This window comes from Garra rufa, chromosome 4 (genome assembly GCF_049309525.1).
Source record: "Garra rufa chromosome 4, GarRuf1.0, whole genome shotgun sequence".
Taxonomy (NCBI): domain Eukaryota; kingdom Metazoa; phylum Chordata; class Actinopteri; order Cypriniformes; family Cyprinidae; genus Garra; species Garra rufa.
In genome coordinates, this window is record NC_133364.1 from 23,425,834 (window position 1) to 23,451,260 (window position 25,427).

Consider the following 25,427-nt stretch of genomic DNA (forward strand, 5'->3'; position numbering starts at 1 on the left):
ACAAGTAAATCAATAACAATTACAATTTTAACAATATTTCAAGTATAATAAATGAGATGTTGCATTTTTAATCAATTTTTTCTTGGTAAAAGGCATAAAGTTGATCATACTGATTTCAAAGTTCAATGTTATGATATAGTTTGGTTGAACCAAACTATATCATAACATCTTAGCTGATAATTCAGTATATTTCATTTTTGACAAAACATCCCATGCTCTCAAAAAGCATGCTTCATTATAGAAAAAAGGTGTTTGGTATTGACATTCTTAAAGTTCACACAGATTTTCAGAACTTTGAACACATTTACCTCAAAATGATGGGGCCTATCTACTCGCACCTTGTCGTTATGAGAGAGTGACGCACAAATATTTCCTGATCGTAAATGTAGGGGTGCAGTGCAAATCAGTCTCAGTCAATGGACTAAAACATACACTGTTATGGTAGCGATTTAAAAACAACAACGGAATAAATGCAAAATTATTTCTATATAATTTTCATAAGGTGAAATTTAGGGGTTAGGGTTCGGGACAGCCACTTCCCAACTGAAAGTAGCCACTAATTAATGATTTTACACATATTACGCTTACTGATATTTGAAATATTATTGTGGGTTTCAATTAGACAATAGAAGGATCTTAAGGAAATTATGTTTTTTTAGGAAAACATTTTAGGATTTCTCTCCATATAATGGACTTTTATGGTGCCCCCGAGTTTGAACTTCTAAAATGCAGCTTCAAAGCCCTTTGAAGGGTCTTATCTAGCAAAACCAGTGGTGTAGTGGTGCCTGGAGAAGTGGGTATACGCTTCATTTATGAATTCCCCTGGGGTGCAGGAGACTGATCAGGGACAGGCACATCGCGATCATCAAATATATTTCAAAGCAAACTGGCGCTACGGTCCTGACTGCATCATCGTTAACCAAGTTTCCACCCAGTTTTTTTGCGATATTTTGTTATCGACAAAGACTATATGCGTAAAAAAAACTTATCGAAATTTACTGACCTGCGTATACCCTCCACTACACCACTGAGCAAAACGATCGATTATTTTCTAAAAAAAATTACAATTTATATACTTTTTAACTTCAAATGCTCATCTTGTCTAGCTCTGTGTGTACTCTGTGTAGAGATTAAAAAGTATATAAATTGTAAATGTTTTTAGAAAATAACTGATTGTTTCGCTAGATAAGACCTTTCTTCCTCGGCTGGGATCATTTAGAGCCCTTTGAAGCTGCATTTAAACTGCATTTTAGAAGTTCAAACTCGGGGGCACCATAGAAGTCCATTATATCCTGATATGTTTTCCTCAAAAAACATAATTTCTTTACGACTGAAGAAAGAAAGAAAGAAAGACATGAAAGTAACCTACCCCTTTAAATGCTTTTTAAATGTGTTTTTTGGTTGTGGGACAACAGTTTGCACCAATTCTGTAGAATGGCCCATATAAGATAGTTATAGATCTTTTTTTTTTTTCATTGCCAAAAATGAGTACTGCCCACCTCCAACCACGCGACAACCGTAGGACCGTCCCACTGAGCAAAAGGTAACCCTTTTCTTCTTGCTTCTTCCAACAACTCGTGTCTAGAGAGAGAGCAGGTGACAGAGACAGAGTGGAAGACAGATAAGGAGAAAGACAGAACCAGCTTAGAGATAATCAACTGAACAGAGAGAAAGGGAAAGGGCCATGTAGAGAGAAAGTGAGATGCTTTATCTGTTTCTGCCAGGGTTCCTGTTCTTTAATGGCCGCTATCTGTTTATCAGAGCACAAGTTTTTCTTAAAAGTTTCTTTCGTACCCGCTACTACTCTGTAATTAGCATGTAGTGTGACGAATGCTACCTTTTCATGTAATCTCTAGAAATAGGCAATACTCAAGCCGATATAATGCTCTGTTTGAGTTCACATCACTGCATAATTTAATTCAAGGTCTGTCTCGTCTCTTAAACGCGGTCTGGGTTTCTGGCTAAGAATCAAAGACGAGGTTTCCGGTGGGAATAAATGAAAAAAAGAAACTAAGGGTCGGTCACGCTGAGACGCCAGCTCGACTGAAACTTCCAGTTTCTCAGATAAACATATCATGACATTTCCTCGCTGCGTTCTGATTCTAGTCTACAAAACGCAGAGCTTTAGGAAACTGCAATACTGTGACTTATCGAGAGAAAACAGAAATGCCTTTTCTTTTGAACCCTATTTTGTGATTGTCTTGATAAATATTGGCGCTTCAAGACAAGGCTGCTATCATAAACTCTCATCAGACTTTCACGCAGACGCTTTTTACACAGATCTCCGCTGGGAAATATGTCTAGCTTTTCTCAAGGTTGTCGTTTACCAACTTTACAGGGACCGAAGGGCTTGTAACATAGTGTGGGTCCTCAGCAATGTTTCGATATATCTCTTCCGCTAACGTCTGAATGTCACACGTTTTCAAGGATCCATCAAATACGATATTTCTAGCTAAGGCTTTACCTTTAGTTGAACTGTATTAGAGTTCCTAGACTATTTGGCCACAAAACAAGTACAGGTGAGTATTTTATGGTGTGCGGATGTCCTGGTGGACTTTAAGGCAGAGACAGTTGGGTGTTCCTCTCTCAGAGAGGAGCTTCGTAATCCAACCGCATGTTTGGGGTGTACGCTAAGGCCACTTGAAGTTTTGGGTACAGTACAGACACATGCTGTAGTGAGTGATATGGTTCTGTCTGCACAAATCGCATCTCAAAACCGCTTACGTGGCCACTGACATCTCTTTTCCACCAAAGTGGTGCTGGTGATGGTGCCAGATCCGGTTCTGTGAGGGGGGTGGAGTGTTCTTACTTGAGAGTTGGCGTAAATGACTTTTGGTTCTATTTAACCTGTAAAGCCCAGTCCAGACTGCACGATTTTAGCCCGATTTTGGCACAATCTGCTTGACGTAGGGTGTCTTGGGGATACGTAAACAAAGTGGGAAAAAGCTATAAAAATATTTTACCTCAGTTCTCTTTGACAGTCCATACTGTCCTCTTCATGCAACTAAGATTTGTGTCCACTTTCAGGTTTTTGGCCTTTTCTGTTAACAGGACAGCTATTGCTAGCTATTGTTTGTTTATGCTCATGGCAGCTTCTGTCTAGTTCTGCCCGACGACAGCACGCACGTTGTTAAAGATGGCAAACAACAAATGGTCGGGTAGCAACGTTGATTAAAAATCAAGTGCAGTTAGGAGCCAAAATGGCACAATCTGACACAGTGCTGTAAAAATTGTGTAGTCTGAACCACCCATAAGATGAAAATTCTTATATACCATCTTAATCCTAGTTTTGGAAACATATTTTAGAATTCCATTTAATTTTGTTTCTTTATGCAGCTTAGTTGAACAGCTGATTAGGGATGCACCGAAATGAAAATTCTTGGCCAAAGCCCAACAAAATTAAACACTGGGCCGAAGGCCGATTACCGAACAAGTTTTTCCAAGTATTTTGCCAATTTTTTTTCACCATTGCATAAATTAAATAGCCAAAATGTGCTTTTTACAGTTTTATCTTGCTTTTCAAAAAATAAATGACAAAAAAAACTATTTAAAAATATTTACTTAACACTGAACATTTTTAACATTCTAGTAGACAGCCTACACATTTAACTTAAAATTAATACTTTAGTAAAATAATATTCTATGGGATCCATTTTTAAGATGTATTAATAGAGCTGTTGTTATCAGAAAAAATACTGTTATCATTATTTCATTTTGTCTTACTTTTTTATTTTATTTTACAGAACAGTAAAATTGCAATACTAACATTTATAGCTTTAAATTACTTTTTTTTCCCCACATCAATCTACACTATTATTTTAAATAGTAAAAATAGTTCACAATATTACTGCTTTTGCTGTATTTTGAATCAAATAAGCAGAACAGACTTCTTTAAAAACATAAAAAGTACATTGCATAAGTATTCATACCCTTGTCAGTACAAAGCTGAAGCACCTTCACAGCCTCAAGTCTTTTTGGGTATGATGCGACAAGCTTTGCACATCAACATTTGCCAATTATCTGCCATTCTTCTAGTTGAGTTTATTTTGGCGGAAACCCACAAGAAGACCTCAGTACTACTTTTTGCTGACAGCAGCAGATTTATGAATGATTCTCATCACGCTGTTTCAGAGCAGATTTTCCTTGCGCTTTGGACTTGTCAGAATACATACAATTTGTGCATGTATTAGACAACATAACATTCTGTAGTTTATTTACTAATGATTTCAGTCATCATAGTCTTTCTCGGACAGTTTTAAATGCTTTCGCACTACCGACACGACATGTTCGCTGCATTAGTGCGCACCTCTATTTGATCGCGTCACGTCATTTTTTGGTATAATTTATTTGGCCTTTTCACAATTTTCGGCCGAATAATTTCGGTTGCTGAACATTCGGTGCATCCCTACAACTCAAGTTGGTGTTTACGATAAACCTGTGTAGCTGTTCTCCAAACATTTTGTCAATGCTGGTATGAGACAAATCCTGTAACATAACCTTTATGTTACCTTTATCATTCATGTTTTTGACCCTTTTAGATTATGAAAAGGAAGAAAAATACAGGACTTGTTTCAATAAACTGGTTGTAAGCCAGATCTGAATATGAATTTATAGTCAATTGTAAGAAAGGGATGGTTTACTCAGACTAAATGATTGAAGAATTTGCCATTTCACTGCATTGAGGTACGATTAAGATTTTGAATACAACTTTGTTCGCTTGTTTTTACAAACACTACCAGTCAAAAGTTTTTGGACAGTAAGATTTTTCATGTTTTTTTAAAGAAGACTCTTCTGCTCACCAAGCCTGCATTTATTTAATCCAAAGCACAGCAAAAACAGTACAGTTTTTCGATATTTTTACTATTTAAAAAACTGTTTTTTATTTGAATATATTTTAAAATGTAATTTATTCCTGTGATCATTACTACAGTGGTATGATCCTTCAGAAATCATTTTAATATTCTGATTTGCTGCTCCAAAACAGTACTATTATGTTAAAAACAGCTGAGTAGAATTTTTTTCAGGTTTTTCAGAACAGCATTTATCTAAAATAAAAATAGTATAATTTATTAATATTAGAATGATTTCTGAAGGATCATGTGACACTGAAGACTGGAGTAATGATGCTGAAAATTCAGCTTTGATTACAAAAAAATGACATTTGAAAATATATTCAAATAGTAAACATTCACAATATTACTGCTTTTAATGTATCTTGAATCAAATAAATACAGGCTTGGTGAGCAGAACAACCTTTAAAAACATAAAAAAATCTTACTGTCCAAAAACTTTGGACTGGTAGTATATTTACGTAATTTAGCATATGCATGGATGAATCGTTCACAACAAGAAACATGCATTTAGAAAATAAATTGGGTGAACTTTTATTTCACGCCGAGTTTAAAAGTATGTCTATGCAAGACTAGTTGTTCCCAGTTCTAACTGGCAGGTTCAATGGGCCTTAAACCACCTTTACTTCGGTGAAAAAACAGCACTGAACCAGATTTGGCACCGACAGCGCATTGAAAGTGAACCGTACGGTGGCTGCGTACTTTCATGTCTGTGTGCTGTAAAGGCAATAAGGCCTTTGTGGTGGTGGTGGTGGTGGTGGTTATGATGTATCTCTCCTCATCTTTATGTGTTGAACTGCATATGTTCAGTCTGAATGTAATGTGTATGAGTGACTTCTTCTGAACATACTGTAGCTGGGGAGGGAGAGAAACAGTTATGAGAGAAAACAAAATGAAAAGAAAAAGAGAGCAGGGAAAGAAGTCAATGAGTTGACAGTCCATAACCAGAGACGAGACCTGGTTATTGAAAACGGCACACGATGCACACACGCACGCACGGACACGCGCACGCACACGTACACGAGAGGAGAAAGGCCTCGGCATGGCAGATCGAGAACAGGTTGTTATAAAGGCACACATTCTCTCTCCAGGCAGAGATGCATCCTCTATAGAACTGCAGAGGGGGAGAATCACATTTACAGTCAAATGAAAAAGAAAGGCAGAGGCGGGGGTCTCTAGATGGACAGAAAGGAAATGCGTCGGACCCCCCTGAAGATAGACACACACTTTAGGAGCATGACGACAGACACGGACAGAGCGCCGACAGTGGAAAATGCAGCAAGTCTCGGCAACACAAACTAAACTTACCCGCTGATACAGAGTCAGATGAGGAGAAAAGGAGATAGAGAGAGAGAAAAGAAAAATAGAGAAAGCGATGGGAGACAAAATTAAATGCTTGTTATTGAGCATACTGTATGTAGACTTTAGAAAAAACACCTCAGCTCAGAGACGTGCATTACTGTTGGGAATCGTTGGATTTTTCCACTTGTTGGTCACAATTGAACAAATCTACTTGTTTTTGAAAGTTTTTTGTTTTTATCATACAGCATGCAGAAAGTGTGACAGCGCAATGGAAAAGGTGAAGAGACGCCTTTGCGTGGCGCCTCGATGGATGAGACCGACACGAGTCAAATTACATAAAACGGTCACATTCAACCATTAGCGTTAAGGCAAAGAAATGTGATATTCGGCAAGCGTCACATGACATGCTGTAAACACAAAGTCACAACTGCTATGAAAGGCACATTGTCATGTTAACACACATTCTACAAATGGAAATCGTACATTAATCATAATTTAAGTACCACAATGTGTGGCATACACAGTAGATAGTAGGCTGTCACAAACATGTAAATGAGTCCTGTGTACTTAAACAAATGTACACTATATTGACACTGAAAATGCATTCTTTTTCAAATTACAGTGCCTTGCGAAAGTATTCATTTTTTCACATTTTGTTATGTTGGTGCCTTATGTTAAATTGCTTTAAATTACATTTTTCCCCACATCATTCTACACTCCATACACCATAACGACAAAACAAAAACAGAATTGTCACAACTTTGTACATTTATTAAAAATAAAACAACTGAAAAAAAGTACATTGCATAAGTATTCATGCCCTTAAGTCAGTACTTAGCTGAAGCAACTTTACAGCCTCAAGTCTTTTTGGGTATGATGTGACAAGCTTTGCACATCAACATTTGGCAATTATCTGCCATTCTTCTAGTTTTGTCAGGTTGGATGGGGAAAGACGCATATTTTTAGGTTTCTCCAGAAATATCCGATTGGGTTCAAGTCCAGGCTCTGTCTGGGCCACTCAAGGACATTCACAGAGTTGTCTATAAGCCACACTTGTGTGCACAGGTTCATTGTCCTGTTCATTGTCAACCTTCTGCCCAGTCTGAGGTTCTGAATGCACTGGACTGGGTTTCCATTAAGGCTATCTCCATATTTTGTTGTGTTGAGCTTTCCTTCTAGTCTGACGAGTTCCTCAGTCCCTGTCACTGAAAAACAGCCTCACAGCATGAGGCTGCTACCAGCACACTTTACTTTTAGGATGGTACTCTGCAGATAAGCAGGGCCTGGTTTCCTTCAAAACATGATGCTTGGAACTTGAGGTTCATCAGACCACAGAATCTTGTTTCTCACAGTCTGAGGGTCCTTTAGGTGCTTTTTGCAAATGCCAAAAATGTTTTCATTTGTTTTCACTGAGGAGAGGATTGAGTCTTGCAACACAACCATAAAGCCCAGATCGGTGGAGTACAGTGATGTTTGCCCTTCTGGAGCTTTCTCCTATCTCCAAATATGACCGTGGTGCTCAACTAGAGTGACCATCAGCTTCTTGGTCACCAGTCTAACCAATGTTCTTCTCCATCAATTGCTCAGTTTGGCCAGGAGGCCAGCTCTAGGAAGAGTCGTAGTTGTTTCAAACTTCTTCCATTAAGGATAACGAAGACTACACGCTTCTGTCAACCTTCAATACAGCAGAATTTTCTCTGGACGTAACTGTGTGGCTTGATGCAATCCTGTTTCTGAGCTCTATAGGCAGTTTTTTTTTCCTCAGGGCTTGGTTTTTGCTCTGATATGCATTTTCAGCTGTTAGATGTGTGTGACTTTCCACATCATACATAACATCTACAAGCAATATGAATGCTCCTGAGCTACCATTTAGCTGTCCCAGATAATGGTATGAATACTTATGCAATGGAATCATTTCAAGTTTTTCATTTTTAATACATTTGCAAAATTTTTAAAAACCTGTGTTTTGCTTTGCCATAATGGTGTACGCAGTGTAGATTGCTGTGGGTAAAAAAAAGTATTTAAAGCAGTTTAACATAGCAGCAACATAACAGAATGTGAAAAAATAAGGGGTATGAATACTTTCACAAGGCACTGTAGTTAACATAAGGCCCAAAACATACTCTACGCAAGTTAGCTGTGCAAGCTTTAACATCAAATGGGAAGATGGCTACTTAAATAACAGTAAATCTATGACTCTATCTATCTTGAGTACTGTGGCTTGCTAAAAACACACTCTAAGTCTGTACGAAAAACGCTTTCTTACTTGCGTAGAATGTTTTTTTCGCCTAAGGCACTATAATGCGTCCAGATGGGCCATATGTTCAAATATTGTTTTTTAAAGAGAGGTGTGTGAAACATAACATGACAGTATTTGTGAAGAAGGTTGTTATGTTAAGATTTGTATTTGAAAGATTTGGGCCCAGGAATTAATTACCTTCATAAAAGGTTGTGCTGGGTGTATAATTTCAATAATCAGAGTAGTTGCTAAAATACTTACTTCTTTTTAAGCCTGCGATCTTTCTCCGCTTGTGTTCCAAGCTTTCCCACTGCCATATCCTGACCCAGAAGCTCAGGATCGGATACATTCCCAACTGATGGAGATAATCCATTAAAATACCTTCTGATAATGCTAGTGTAATAATTATTTGTACATTTAACTGTAGGTCAGTGTTTTAAATTAGATTAACTCAGGACTGCGTTTTCTGTGATATATACAAAGCTTAACTCTGAACTTTCCTTTAATAGCTCATATGTGACCCTGGCCCACAAAACCAGCCTTAAGTAGCAGGGGTATATTTGTAGCAATAGCCAAAAATACTCTGTATGGGTCAAAATGGTATTTTTTTCTTTTATGCCAAAAATCAATATGATATTAGGTAACGATCATGTTCCATAGATATTTGTATTAGATATTTGTAAATTTCCTACTGTAAATATATCAAAACTTCATTTTTGATTAGTAATATGCATTGCACAGAACTTTATTTGGACGACTTTAAATGTGATTTTCTCAATATTTTGATTTTATTACACACTCATGTCCCAGGTGTCCAAATAGTTGTATCTCAGCCAAATACTGTCATATTCTAACAAACCATACATCAATGGAAAGCTTATTTATATAGATGTATAAATCTCAATTTCAAAAAATTAACACATATGACTGGTTTTGTGGTTCAGGGTCACATATAATATAGTAAAAATTATGTCTATCGTGTTCTCACTTTGTCCTGGTCCCATAATCTCTTTCCCCAGCTGTCCCAGTCTGGCCTTCTCTTTCTTCCCAAACAGCCGTCCGATGGAGGACTTGATGCCCTTCTTCTTTGGCTGTTTGTGGAGGGAGTCTTGACTGCTGGCTACACTGCTCAGAGCACTAGCCTCCGTCTCTAACGCAGCTGCCAGGCTGGAGACAGACAAACAGATTAACAGTGGGAAAGCAGGGTTATGTTTGTATGCAGCACATGTCTGGCTGCTGTCTTTTTGCTGTCTCACCGTGCGTCATTGTGCGAAGAAGCAGGTAGCGTGTGGGTCATGCGGACTTGGCGAGGTGTCGGAGGTGGCGAGGTCTCGCATTTGATGGTGGCCTTGTCCTCTCGACCGTCCTCGTCCACCGCTGCGATCTGTGACAGATGAAATTTAAATTAAAGGGACAGTTCACCCAAATATGAAAATAGCTTTACACTGACCCAAAACCGTATTACTTACTAAGATATTTTTTAGATATGTTTCAAAGCATTTATTGTGTACATACATGTTTTACATTAATTGCAGGTAAAAAATACCTGCCTGTAATTACATATGTAATTAATTTCTGGAAATACATATTAAATTACACTTTTGACCCATCCCTTACATCTTAACCCACGCTTAAACCACCAAATACCACTTAATACCACCAAACCTGTCCCTAACCTTACCCATATCCCACCTCAATAGCAGCATATGTGTTTTGAAATACAACAAAAACAGAATAAGTACATTGTAGTTAAGGCCACCTAATATAAAGTGGGACCAAATTTTTTATACAAAATATAGAGTATTCCACAAACCTCAGCTAATAATAACTGATGTTAATAATAAATATTACTTTTGAACAATAATAATGAACAATAAACAAATGTCACTCATATACTGATTTTTTAAAATTAGAAATAATTATTATTATATGAGCCTGAACCACAAAACCAGTCGTAAGTAGCACAAGTATATATGTAGCAATAGCCAACAATACACTGTATGGGTAAAATTGATGATCGATAGTTGATGCCAAAAAATCATTAGGATATTAAGTAAAGATCATGTTCCATAAAAATATTTTGTACATTTCCTATGTAAATATATCAAAACTTAATTTTTATTTAGTAATATGCACTGCTAAGAACTTCCTTTGGACAACTTTAAAGGCAATTGTCTGAATATTTAGATTTTTTGACACCCTCAGATTCCAGATTTTCTAATAGTTGCATCTCGACCAAAAACTGTCCTATCCTAACAAACCATACATCAATGGAAAGCTTATTTATTCAGTCTTCAGATGAAAATAGACCCTTATGACTGGTTTTGTTGTCCAGGGTCATATTTATTACCTTAATAATAAATAATCCTCAGTATTGTTGTTTTATTAACCAGTACAAACATGTAAACATCTTAGAAACAATATAAATGCATGAGCTTAAGGAGCAAAATAGTAGAGAATTAGGTAAATTTGCCAGTGGGACAAGAAAAATAGTATTTTTTAAGCATAAACCTCATTGAATTTTGTTATATTTTATTCAGTCAGTTCACTCTGACTGTAGCCAATGCAATTCAGTTCCAGCTCATGAATTGGAAAACGGAAAATTTTTATAAATTCAGATTTTTGCCTAACCTGGTGTCCTCTAACTTTCCATAAAAAGCATTATGCCAAATACAGTGAGCTCTTTTGTGAAGGAACCACATATTAAAAGTACCTTTCTCCTGTGTTTCCGCAAATCACTGGGCTGCAGAACAAAAAAAAAAAACAAAAAAAATGTTAACAGGTTAATGCATACTGGATATTCATGAGGCATTCAAAGCAACACAATGTGATGCAGAAACTACAGAGAAAATACTAGGAAAGCCATAATAGCATTTGATTGAAAGACATCATACTGTGTCATTTATTAACCAGCACTACAAATTGCATGGACAAAAGGCTTTTGTAAAGCCCCAAAGATGTTACATAGCAATGTGTAATTATTTTAAATAACCATTTTCCTCTCCAAACTCGGTCCTGGAGGACCAGTGTCCTGCAGAGCTTAGCTTCATCTTGCCTCAAAACAGCTCTAGCATGCCTATAAAGACTTTGATTATCTAGTTCAGGTTTAATCTATTTTAGTTCAGGTTTATCTAGTTCAGTGTTTAATTAGGGTTGGATCTAAACTCTGCAGGACACCGGCCCTCCAGGACCGAGTTTGGAGACCCCTAATTCTTGATACGATATGACCCCTCTCAGACAGAGATAAGGATGGACTTGTATACCAGTGTCATGACCCCCATGCGCTCCATGTCGCGGGCAGGGCTGCGCGGGGTGAGTTTAGGGGTGGAGTGTCCGCTGGGAGGTGAGGACGAAGCGAGAGAGGATGCGGTGGCCGAGGCAGTGATGGAGGCTCCAGGATGGTGCGCCCGTGCCAGGTTCAGCCCCTCCAGGCTCACGCTGGCCACGCGGTTCTCGATTTCCTCTGCCCTCAGTTCTGTCGACTCCTTCTCTTCTTGGATGAGCCTGGAGAAACAAGGGAAAAGAGTTTAGCCCACAGTGAGTCAGAAATTACAGCTAATAGCATTTTGATTTACAACATTACTGGAGTGTTGAGCTTGCTGGGTGAAAGTGTGTCAATAATTTTGGCAAGAGGACTAAAAACAATGCAACTAAAACATCTAATTAGCCCTTACTCCAATGGATATTACCAAATGAAAATCACAGCACTAAAATGAACATAAAAAGCAGCCACACTATTGTTCTTTAGAGCAGCAGTTCCCAATTCCAGTCCTCGCGCCCCACCGCTCTGCACATTTTGCATGTCTCTCTTAGTTAACACACCTGATTCAGATAACCAGCTCATTAGAAGTGAGGTCCGTGCAGGAACTGCGATCCGATTGACATGGTCCCTGCAAAGTGTTCATTGCACCCTGCTCCCTAAGCGGGGGAAATCTGTTTACTACACTTCGAAACATTCATTCACATATTTGCGCTACGTCACCGCATGTAGCGTCTTCACACACAGATGAAACTTACTAGAGAAGTGTGACATAAGTGCATCTGTAAATAAATGCATTTTAAATTTACGTCTTGCACGCTTTAATGACCTTCAAATGGAACACATACGCTCGCTTCGAACTAATGAATAATGGCGGAATATCCTGTGATGTCCACTTCGAAGGGCAGTAACGTTGGAATAGAACAAACGTCGGAAGCGATGCGTGAAGCACACAAAATGTGCAGAGCGGTGGGTCGCGAGGACTGGAATTGGGAACCGCTGCTTTAGAGTATCAAATTCTGGAATTTAAAGGGAAAATTCACCCAAAAATCAAAATTCTGTCATTAATCACTCACCCTCGTGTCATTCCAAACACGTAAGACCTTAGTTTGTCTTCAAAACACAAATTAAGATATTTTTGATAAAATTTGAGAGCTTTCTGACCCTGCATAGACAGCAGTTATGAAGCTACAGGAATACTTTTCAACGCCAAAACTTTGTTCAACAATTTCTTCTCTTCAGTGTCAGTCTTCAACACACGTTCACAAGAGTTCCACAACGCATGCCTGTGGTGATACTAATGCTCTTGGATTTCCTCAAAAATATCTTTATTTGTGTTCCGCAGATGAACAAAGGTCTTACAGCTTTGGAACGACAATTTTCATTTTTAAGTAAACTATCCCTTTAAGTTGCTACAATATTGAGTATGATATTGTATTTTAGAAGATCTCATATCACAGTTTCTGTAAATCTCTGTCTTTTTTCAGCCTAAGCGCAGGTGTCAAGTTTGTGAAGCGAGATTGTTAAACTGTTTTTTAGCTGTAATATGCTGCGCTGTGGGTATTAAGATGCCAGTCTCCACCAGGTGCGTGTTTATAAAGAGATAAAATGGCACAGCCATGATGACTCGATTATTGAGTTACGAGGGGAAAATCTCCAGCAGGAAATGCATTAAGTCCGTGGAGACTGATGCTCTCAGGGGGGCTCCGAGAATCTACATACTGCCTTTGTGACATGGGGTTATGGCTTTAGGCATGGTTTTAGACAGGTTTGCTTTAAAGCTACTATAAAATGAGATTAAGCTAAAAAAGTAAAAAACTGTTTAAATTTAATTTTGTCTCTGCAATTCACCTTCAACGAGAAAAATGACAAAATAGCAATAATAAGTTTAGAGAAACAGAGAAATAATGAAATCTTGTGCTTTACTGGCTAAAGCCTGATGCGGTTGGTTTAGAGAACGCTTGAGGACACAACAACAACGCTCAAGGATTGCAAAACTGCAGTTTACTGTTGTAGCTTTCGACAGCTCTTGTAGTGGATGTTTTTCATGGTCTCAGATTATTGAATATCTTGTAAGGCAATCATCGAGCGGGCTGCAAACAATTAAACATTGACCATTTGTCAAGCATTTAACATGTTTACAGTTAGTTGTAAGACATTCAGCAGTTTTATGTCTTCTAGCCCAAAAGCACAAAGACCAAAGCTGGTGCTTTATCAAAAGCGGACCACGACTGGAGGAGAGAGAAATAAACAGCACGCAGGGGGACCATCTTTCTTCCTGTTGTAATCAAAAAAACCCAGCACACATTAGAGGAACAGTTTAATGGCACAGTGAGCAGTATTTGTACACAGGTAATCAAATAAAGTTGAACACACATACTGTACGGATATGTAGTGTATGAGGTTGCACATTTTTTATAAACTATAATAGATGAAACTTGCATATAGGGAGCTCCTGAACAAAAATAAATGTGGGAAAAAACAGGACATAGAACTATCTAAAAAATTCAAGCTTGTCTGCAGTGAGTGGCTCTTAGTGAATTTAAAATGACCCCTGAAACAACTCCAAAGAAAATCTGACTAAAGTTGCATAAAAATGGCTGAGGAAAGACTGTCCGTCTGTTCTGGCCTCTTCAAATATTAATCACACATTCCACGGAATTGGATAAAATTCAAATTAGATCTTAATGAAATCCAAAGGTCCAGGATGGTTTATTTGTTATTACTTGATTTGAAGTCATACATTTGCTTTTGACAGCCTTACAGTCAAGCCAAAAACTATTCAGACACCAGATATGATTTTTGATATTTTCTTTACTAGTGGGTGCAGGACACTATAGTTCATTTATGTAAGTGAGGACAGCAAAATAAAGTAAACTGTGACATATTACACCCAAAAATTCTTCATACAGTGGACCAGTAAAATTGATTAAATTTGGGACCAAATATTTTGACACTTTGACCTGACCATGTCTTGCTTAAGTGTTTTTTCTTAAATTGCTAATGCGACCTTTTTACATCACAGACTGAACAAAATTAAGCATTGCTTGGTAATTGGTCAACAAAGTATTGATAGTTGTGTAAATATTGTCGTACTAACAGTTGTCAAATGGTTTTGGTTATTTAATCCATTACATACCTTTCTATCAAAGTTATCTGACATTATCAAGATGAATTTTGATGAGTTGTCATATTTTATTACTAATTTCTAAACTATAGCAAAAAATGTGATAATGTGAGAAATGTTGAAGGTGTCTGAATACATTTTGGTTTGACTGTAGGTGTAAGTGCAAGTGCTAGCCAGACAGTTGTGATATTAAGGAGATACACTGTATATATACACTAATCCTAGAAAATATGGAAATCAGGAACAGCAGAAATGTCCACATGTAAGCCGTGCAGTGAAAGGTTCCTATGCCCACATAGAAACCTCACACAATCGATCTCAAGTGTCAAATCAGCCTCCACCTTATGCACTGCATGAACCACCTACAATAGAAACCCTGAGCTCTGGCTGATATTTAAATCAGCGTATGCCTGAAGGTACAACTCGTCTTTCAGCAGCACCTTTTTTTGTTTTTATTCTTTGTAGGACTTGTGTGTGGCAGAATCCTGAGAGATGTAGAAATTCTATTAAATGTGACACTTGAAACATCAAAAAATGAGTGGGAGGATTAGCTAGGGAGTAGAAGGTGTTATGTAGCTTACAGAGGGAAACTTGAATGATAAATCTACACTTCTACGACACAAAGGTCACAAGTTCAATTTCTCCTACTGTACTTTCTAAACAAAGCTACTAGGATACAGTCACCTTGGATAAAAATGATCTAATGACAAATAAACACTAAGCAGAGATCAGATGTAGATGTTTACAGGAGAATAAGTGTGTAACGACAGAAAGAACTAAACTGTAGGTGCCAGTAAAAATGAAGAAAAAATAGACATAAATGAAATGAAAAAAAGGTTTAAATGGATAGTTCAGCCAAAAATGAAAATTACCCCAGATTTAGCCATCCTAGGTGTATAGACGGTTTCAACGGCAACAACATAAACAAACGTTACTGCGCATGAGCGCTTTTGTGGCCCAAACTTAACTTCCGGTAGACATCCAAATAGAATCAATAACAACAGCTAAGTCCTTCTAGAGTAGATTATTTTTTTAATAACAAGCGAAATATGTTGGCTGCGTAAAATTAGACTGATTTATTAAAAATGCAAACTCATTACTTCCCAGTAGGAGGTGCTTTAAGCACGAGAAACGAGGTTTCCCCGGTAATGGCTATAGACAAAGCAGCTCTTAATTTAAAAACGCTGCCTTATGCAGGATGAAATGAAAATGACATTTTCTAAAGACAGTCTTTCTTCAGAAATACAGTGATATAAAAACACCCACGCCTGGGTTTGATTTTTAAACGTGTATTACGTTTATTCAACGAAGTCTATTAACAGATTAATTAATTAGTCTATTAATTCCAATTTCCAATTGGAAAATCAGTCGGTTTTTATATCGTGGCAGGTCGCCACAAATAAATAAATGTTTGGGAAACACATACCACAGCACAATAACCTGAGACCAACTTCATTACTCATTATTAGCTGCGTTTGTAGCCCGCGACACGAACCAGACAGATAAACAAACACAGACCGGAAGTTAACTTAGGTCCAGGCGCGTGCGCCCGATGAAACCGTCTATATGACTTTCTTTTTTAAGGGGAGACACTGCAGGCAAAAACACTTTTTTCATGCACCTGTCAAGTTTGAGATTTTGGGCTTTTTGGTGTTTCATAAAGTGTTTTTTTTTTTTCAGACTAGTAGAAAGAAAACACCCAGATGACACTGTTAAGTGTTTCTTTCATAGCACTTTATCTATTTGTGTCAATAGATTTCAATTACAATCCATATTTTTAAAGGCTGTTTTCTCAAAATGAGTTTTGTCTCCTACACTGAGCAACTTAGACACACCAAACTTTTCCCGTCTATATTCTGAAGGTTTTTACAGAGGGATATGTTCATATATAATTTGCTTGACTTTATACATTTTATTTCCCCCCAAAACGGTAAAAAATACATTGTTTTCTGTCTGTTCTAAGTTTTTTTTTCTGAATTATGCAGTGACAATATGAGATATCCAAAATTCCCTCCGTAAAAACATTTGACTCTTATAAGTCAAAAAAATTAAACATGAATTTTGAAACTGACTTTATCCAGTGTTTAGATTTTTGTACTAGAAATGTATGCAAATTAGTGCAAATTTCATTAAATAATGCCTTATTTGCATATTTAAACCTAACATTTTAGAAAACTTGTAATACAAAAAATGTTTGAAATTTATTAATGTAATCAATTAAATAGGTAAGTAAGGTGACATCTATTAGTTAAATGTTTTACCCTATTCACCTGCAGTGTCTGGCCTTAATCTGAGTTATATTAAAAAATGTTCTTCCAAGCTTTATAATGGCAGTAAATGGGTGCTGAGAGTCAAATAAAGTCCATACATCTATCATAAAAAGTACTCCACATGGCTCTGGGAGGTTAATAAAGGCCTTCTCAAAACAATTGATGTGTTTGTGTAATAAAAATATCCATATTTACTTTATAAACTTTAGCTTTAATAGAGAATTACAATCTCTAACTTACAGTAACTGAAGTATGCACGTTCACGAGAATAGAGATTACAATTTATAAAGTTGTAAATATGGATTTTTTTTTTTTTTTTTTACATAAATGCATTGATTCACTTCAGAAGGCCTTTATTAACCCCCTGGAGCCGTGTGGAGTACTTTTTATAATGGATAGATGCACTGTATTTGATTTCAAAATGTCGACACCCATTCTCTGCCATTATAATGCTTGGAAGAGCCAGGACATTTTTTAATGTAACTCCGACTGTTATTCGTCTGAAAGAAGAAAGTCATATACACGTAGGATGGTTTGAGGGTGAGTAAATCATGGGGTGAACTATCCCTTTAAGACTTCAACTACAGGACTTTAAATATATATATGTATATATATATATATATATATATATATATATATATATTTTTTTTTTTTTTAAACAGCCCCACTTGCTGACTTTGTAAATAGTTACAGAAAAAAAATTGGTTATCAAACACCACACAACTGAGGATCACACACCATCTTTCAAGTCAAACACAGAAACATGTGCCTTGTTGTTAGGAAACACATACCAAATGAAAACAATATGTGTTAAAAACTCGGCTCAAAATATCAAACATGTTTGATGTCCTCTAAATGGGCCGTTTCATATTCTGAAGCAAAAAAAGCTGATTTTCTGCAAAATCTGTCATCTCTGACTGCATAAACTCTGCAGACTGGCTGACTTTTAGCAACAAGCATCAACTCCTCCAGACTGCAAATGGGTAGACAACTCTGTGCAGTGTATTCCAGCCTTAACCTGACTGAAAAGACCATTTAACTGGTGTTTTAAAGAAAAGCTGTATGTTATTCTTAATCTAATGCTAAATGTGTCACAAGAACAACAAATATAGATGTTCTTTACATAATAAAAAATCAGTCAATATCAGATTTCTCAGGTTTCAGGCCCCATAACTACACTTATATTATCCATCCAGGGTTGTATTTCTCTGCCAGACCTGCATTTGATATATCATTAACTTTCTTTTGAACAGTCTCGAAAATTGTGTTGGTGTTTTTAGACAGGTGCTAGCCTGGTTTAGATCCTACCTTTGGCGTAAATTAACAGCTGTCAAACCTAATAATACTAAAGAAAAGTGTGCACCAAGGTTAGATCTTAAACCCCCTGCTGTTTTATTATCACCTTTAAGGTGATATTTCTAAAAAAAAAATATGTGCCTTATTTTTCCCATAAGAGTGGGTGCAGCCATTTGTAAAGTTTCTGGGTCTGGCTTCCAGTCTCATCCACATCCAGCTATTATTAGCTGTACAAAACTGCTTGTTTTGCTGCTTAATATTGCAAACTGGCACTTCTTACAGTATTATTTCAATGTATTATCTTAATTATAAACACACTGGTTTGTAATGCAAACAGTTTTAGCATTTACTGCACGTTGTTATTCTTCTGGTTATTACCCTATAGTGGACAATGAACCAGAAGTCTCGCCCATAGGTTTACTCCTACATTGAAGAATAAGGTAGATACTGCCCTTTCATTGCTTTACAGATGGATTACATTACAGACATTAAAGTAATTTGAATCCATCTCTGGGTAGACAGTTAAGACAACACGATTTAAGCTGCTGTGGTCACAATGAACAAACTGACCGGATCTCTTTATTGATGGCATCCAGTTGTTCCTGCAGCATCATTGCCAGAGTCTGAGCATCTGAATGTCCTCCAGGAGACAGAAGATCCATCGAACTGAAAAGGGTCTCTCGGTCATCGTCATCGATATCCGACATCTCCGTGTCGCTCTCGAACGGGTGGCCGCCCAGAACGCCAAGTTGCTGAGAGCGCCATTCGTGCTCTCCCAGAGACTTAGCCTACGCAAAGATGAGTGAGAAACAGGAGAAAGTGAGGTTTAGCACAAAGCTTGAGAAACAATAGGTTATGAGATGCTACCTTCTGTTCGTCCCTACGTAGTCCCACGCGTCCTCTCCTAGGCCTGCGGATCACCTTGGTGGAGCGATAATGGTCCGATTGTGTCTCGGCAAGAGAACCAAGGGAGAAACGCAAATCTCCAGATGCATCTAGATGAGACCTGGAATCAAGAGCAAAATCTGTTATCTAGCATTTAGACATGGTGATCAACTTTTCAAATCTGAAATGTCATTTTGTTTACATTCTAACTGGTTTGTTTCACTATAAACTTCGAAAGGTTTGGATCGGTAAGATTTGTAATGTAATCTTTTGCACATCAACGCTGCATTTATTTGATCAAAAATACTGAAAAAAAAAAACAGTAATATTGTGAAATATTATTGGAATTTTTCTATTTTAATATACTTTAAAATAATTCATTTCTGTAATGCAAAGATGAATTTTCAACATAATTACTCCAGCCTTCATTGTCACATGATCCTTCAAAAATCATTCTAATATGTTAATTTATTGGAAAACAGTTTTTTTGGATCCTGTGATACTTTTTACTTTTTTACTTTCTTGAATAAAAAAGTTTAAAACAACAGCATTTATTTTCAAATAGAAATATTTTGTAACAATATACACTACTGTTCAAAGCTTTGGTGTCAGTTATTTTTTTTATTTTTTACTTTTATTTAGAAAGGATGTGTTCAATTGATACAAAGTGATAGTAAAGACTTATTTTTGTTTATAAAGATTTATATTTTGAATAAATGCTGTTCTTTTTAACTTTTTATTCATCAAAGAATCCTGAAAAAGAATGAAAGCTTTCATAAAAATGTAAAGCATCACAACTGTTTCCAACCTTAACAACAAAAATCAGCATATTAAAATGATTTATGAAAGATCATCTGACACTGAAGACCGGAGTAATGATGCTGAAAATTCAGCATTGCATTACAGGAATAAATTATACTTTAAAGTATAATTAAAATAGAAATAGATATAGAAAACTGGTATTTTTTACAATATTATTTATATTTATAACAGTATTTTTGATCAAATAAATGCATGAGCATAAGAGGCTTCTTTAAAAACATTAAAAAGGTACAGTAGTGTATAAACTTCACTAGCAAACCTTATCACTACTATGATTTTATAAATATAAAACCATGCAGAAAAATCAAGGTTCATAAGAGTCAAGCACAAGCCGTCTGATGATGAATCATGGGTAACAGTTTTTCACGTATCATTGTGCTGTTAAACATGATTATTTAAAAAGTTTAAATAATGTGGGCTGATAGCTTCAACAAAAGCATAAACCACCAATTAACAACATCAGAGCTCACAGTAGGTCTGTTTTGAAGGGTAATAAATTATTGTTAAAAATCTTGGAAATCAATTCCCCTACTGAGAAAATTAATATGATTGTCGGAGTGATTTCATAACAATGTATCCTTGGATCCTCTCCTTCTCCTCCTCCAAAATGGATACTCGCAATGCTGCCAGCTCCTGTATTTGGACCAGGTTTTGTGTTCAGTGCATGCCTATGATGCTTTTAAATTCTGTTGAGCTTGTTGGGTTTCATAACAGAGCTATTGTTCATTATAAAAGGATATTTCTGAGTTCAAGCTTTCTGTCTCACCGTGACAGCGTTGGCTCTGTAAGGGATCCGGCCCTGATCCGGTACTGATCCAGTTCAGATCTCAGTTTGTCGATCTCCTCCGAGAGATGAGACTACAACCGCAAAACACATTAAAGTTTCATTTTACTCAATGGATGGATGGCAAAGCACTGCATCAAAATTCATTCCGCCAAGCTAGTTTTGAGAAACAACTAAGGACCTTTTCTTGAATGGAGTCTTCTAACTGCTTCCTGTAGTTGTCAGAGTCTTGTATTAACAAATTCTGAAAGAGAACAACGGAAACAGTGTGAGTGATCAGCATTATCGGAAGACATCTGCCATGACGGTTGGATCTTCTCTCACCTTATCCTCAAGAGCAGCCATTCTTTCTTTCAGATGGAGTTGTAAACGTTCATTGGACTCTGTTAAGAGTCTGTCCACGGTGTCTGACAGACGCTTGTTGTGTTCCTCGTTCATCTTCTCTCTCTGTCGAGCCTGAGGAAACAAAATTCTGTTATATCAACATTTTATTCACAAAATGCAGTTGAGGTCAAAAGTTTACATACACATACACCAAAATAAGAGGGATCATACAAAATGCATGTTATTTTTTATCTAGTAATGACCTGAATAAGATACTTTAAATAAGATATACATATCGCCCACAAGAGAAAATAATAGTTAAATTTATAAAAATGACCCTGTTCAAAAGTTTACATACGTTTGATTCTTAATACTGTGTTGTTATCTGAATGACCCATAGTTGTTTATGGGTCCCTTGTTTGTCCTGAACTGTTAAACTACCCGCTGTTCTTCAGAAAAATCCTTCAGATCACACAAATTCTTTGTTTTTTCATAATTTTTGTGTATTTGAACCCTTTCCAACAATGACTGTATGCGTTTGAGATCCATCTTTTCACACTGAGGGACTCATACGCAACTGGGGGTGAAAACTTTTGGAATTTAAAGATCAGGGTACATTTAACTTATTTTGTCTTCTGGGAAACATGTAAGTATCTTCTGTAGCTTCTGAAGGGCAGTACTAAATGGAAAAAAAAAATATTGAGGCTTCATTCTGTTCAAAAGTTTTCACCCCCGGCTCCTAATGCATCGTTTTTCTTTCTGGAGCATCAGTGAGCATTTAAACCCTCTGTAATAGTTGCATATGAGTCCCTCAGTTGTCCTCAGTGTGAAAAGATGGATCTCAAAATCATACAGTCATTTTTGGAAGGGTTCAAATACACAAAAATGCTGAAAAACCAAAGAATTTGTGGGACCTGAAGGATTTTTCTGAAGAACTGTGGACAGTTTAACTGTTCAGGACAAACAAGGAAATCATGAAAAACTATCACTAAACAAAAATAAATAAATAAAAACATAGTGGAGGATCATTCAGGTAACAACACAGTATTAAGAATCAAGTGTATGTAAACTTTTGAATTTGGTCATTTCTCTTGTGGACTATAGATAAATGTCTTTAATGTGAAATATCTTATTCAGGTCAGTACTAAATAAAAAAATAACATGCATAATAATTTTTTGCAATAATCATTATTAAAGCAAATATTTTTGAATGGCATATCAAACTGACAATTTTTCATTCTGCACAAAATATGCCTACTGTGAAAATACTATATAGTGTGGAAGTATGGATTATTTAGTGATATAAAGTGATGTTTACCCTGAGTAGTTCCTGGTTCTTCTCCTCCAGCTGTCCCTCTAAATGTCTCATCCGCTCCTCGATGCTCCCGTGTCTCTCCTCTGCCTGAACAACAAACACACACATTGTATTTCGTCAGATGAGAACATATAAAGCCACAAATTAGCTCAAACCAGCAGAAAGAAGACCCTTGAACCATGACTATGATGTTGGCTGGAATCTTAATCTAGATTTATGAGACTGTGAGTTTGGTTTATCAAGTGCAGTCCCACCAAACACCACAGACATGGTTGAGCAGACAGGTAAAGAGAAGGAGCGTGTATTTCCTTAAGCTTCTGTCCTCTCCTGGGTGAAGAGAAAGAACCAAGTACGTCAGCAACTCATTAAAGCGAAGAAAATCCCAGCTGAGCATCACATGCAGCTGAAATACACCAGCAGTGAACAGACCCACAAGCCAGATAGCGTGTAGTGAATGAGAGAGAGAAGCTGTCAGCCCCACCTTCCTAAGACTGCAGTTCATGTCCTGGAGTTTAGCTGCCATATCAGACTACCAAACCACACAATACAGAGAAATACCACACAAAGTTACTACTGAACAGTGTATGAATCATTTCGGTCTGTTCATGTTTCCACAGTAGAGTTTGTAAACAGCTTGTTTTAAAGAATGAACGAGGGCAATTTTTATCTTTTACCTGTACATGTTGTACATATTCAGGGCAGCGGTCACTTTGAGAAACCACCTGCCAACTTCTCACCTCTTATTTGGGTTTAATGTAAGAATCTTTCAATTAATTAACATTTTGGCTGTTGTTTAAGAACTGGACACAAAATATGCCTACTGTGAAAATACTATATAGTGTGGAAGTATGGATTATTTAGTGATATAAATCAGGTAGGACATAGGAAGTGTTGACATTTCTTAGTTTCTCTTCAAGATTCAAGATTCAAGAACTCAACTAGGTCCATTTCTGCTTACACATTGCTGTGTATACTTGCTAAATCAAAGTATTAACTTAAAAGTATTAATTTCATCATTTCTTTGACAAAAATACTCAACTGTACTGTTTTAAATATTGATAATAATAATAAATGTTTCTCTAACAGCAAAACAGTATATTAGAATGATTTCTGAAGGACACCGCATACTAATGATGCAGAAAATTGTGCTTTGATCAGAGGAATAAATGACATTTTAAATATATTTAAATAGAAAACAATTATTTTAAATAGTAAAAATATTTCAATTTTTTTTTTTTTTTTTTGCTGTACATTGGATCAAATAAATGAAGGCTCGGTGAGCAGATTTTAAAAATCTTTTGACTGGTAGTGTATAATATATATTATATATATTTAAAACATATAACATTTTATACAGAAAGAATACAAATTATCCACTTAGATAATTACATAACAAATACTGCATACACTTCTTACAAATACACTTTTTTAAAAGAAAGCGTTTTAAAAATGCAATTTTTTATTAGTTAATTTTGACCAACATCATTTTATAAAATTACATTTTTCCATCAAGATAACTATATACCAAATATAACAATTTTATACAAAAAAGGAATAAAAGTTTTAAAAAGAATAATATTTTTATCAAGATAATTACATTTCAAACCTAAATGTGTAGAAGAAGAAAAAAAATTATGAAAATTCTTATAAAGTTAATCTAATAACTATCTGGATAAATTTAAGAAAGATACAAAGAAGATATAAAGAAAGAATGTATATGTATCTATCTATCTATCTATCTATCTATCTATCTATCTATCTATCTATCTATCTATCTATCTATCTATCTATCTATCTATCTATCTCAAGGTTATGTACAATAAAAAATACATAATTATTCTTTCTTTGGTGGAAATTAGTGACAGTTAAGTTGACAATTTATCGCAGGCAAACCCAAAAATATCCTCATATACATTACTTGACCATATGGCCTCTCAAATTGTTCTGAGCAGTAAACCAAACTAGCTTGAAAGGAATATCATTCTACTGCTACTGAAGATTTTGAAGTTTTTATGCTGATCAATGCAAATAATAAATGTACACTAAGTGCAATGTAATGCTTTGCCACAACCAAACCACAAATGTTTAGAGCACCATAATGTGGAGTGGTCAATAGGAGAAACCACCTCAAAAATGGCCCTTGACCCCTAGCCTGAATAGTTTAGCCCAACATGGATTGCAGTTTGATGTGTCTTTCTCTGAAGTATTTCAGTTCATCTAATTCATCTATGTGAATCGTTTGTTCTGATGGTTCCCTTCAATAAATCAGTTTTCTTATCACTCTAGTGTTCCCAAATATCATCACTTTACTTCATTTCAAATCAAAAGATCGTTTAGTTAAATGCTTCTAGAACACTGGGTTGCATTAAGCACACAGTTAAGTGTGTGCATGTGTGGTTTTAGTATCCGGTATAGTACCTTGGTGAGAGCTGCTATCCTCTGTGCTAGCTCAGCCTCGACTTCAGGCAGAGTCTCAGCTTTCCTCATGGTCTGCTGGAGCTTCTGTTCCGCCAATTCCAGTCGCTCCTGTAACTGCCTGTTCTTCTCCTCCATCTGTGGGAGCAAACACACACACACACACACACACACACACACACACACACACACACACACACACACACACACACACACACACACACACACACACACACAGTGTCTGATCAGAGCGAGTTTATCCTCAAATAGCAGACATCATAGAACAGTCCAGCTTCCAAGACAACAAGTGGATAAGCATGGCTGTTTTCAGTGTGCCCAGACAAACAAAATTACATAACTGCCTATTTTTTGCCTGTTCTTGGAACAATTAAACTCTCATTAGAGGGTGATAAATGCACACTGAAGTGCGGCAGCACCTGTCCCAATTTACCTACCTTATATGGAACAGTGCTGTTTAAACTAAACTATTAATCAGGTTCTGTATTTCAAAATAAAGTGTAAATAAAACTTGAATATAA

General features: G+C 36.5%; 1 protein-coding gene across 2 annotated transcripts in view; it reads right to left on the reverse strand.

Annotated features, from left to right (window-relative positions):
* Nucleotides 1-25,427, reverse strand: part of ppfia2 (PTPRF interacting protein alpha 2) — a 264,592-nt gene that overhangs the window by 25,638 nt on the left and 213,527 nt on the right. For both annotated transcript variants that reach the window (XM_073838874.1, XM_073838872.1), the window contains exons 9-21: nt 24,892-25,026; nt 22,477-22,560; nt 21,159-21,290; nt 21,016-21,078; nt 20,817-20,908; nt 19,211-19,349; nt 18,914-19,131; nt 11,655-11,895; nt 11,105-11,134; nt 9,648-9,775; nt 9,380-9,558; nt 8,653-8,746; nt 1,500-1,581 (exon numbers count right to left, since the gene is read on the reverse strand). In XM_073838874.1, coding sequence (XP_073694975.1) covers nt 1,500-1,581; nt 8,653-8,746; nt 9,380-9,558; nt 9,648-9,775; nt 11,105-11,134; nt 11,655-11,895; nt 18,914-19,131; nt 19,211-19,349; nt 20,817-20,908; nt 21,016-21,078; nt 21,159-21,290; nt 22,477-22,560; nt 24,892-25,026 — 1,617 coding nt within the window. The remainder of the gene's footprint in view (nt 1-1,499; nt 1,582-8,652; nt 8,747-9,379; nt 9,559-9,647; nt 9,776-11,104; nt 11,135-11,654; nt 11,896-18,913; nt 19,132-19,210; nt 19,350-20,816; nt 20,909-21,015; nt 21,079-21,158; nt 21,291-22,476; nt 22,561-24,891; nt 25,027-25,427) is intronic.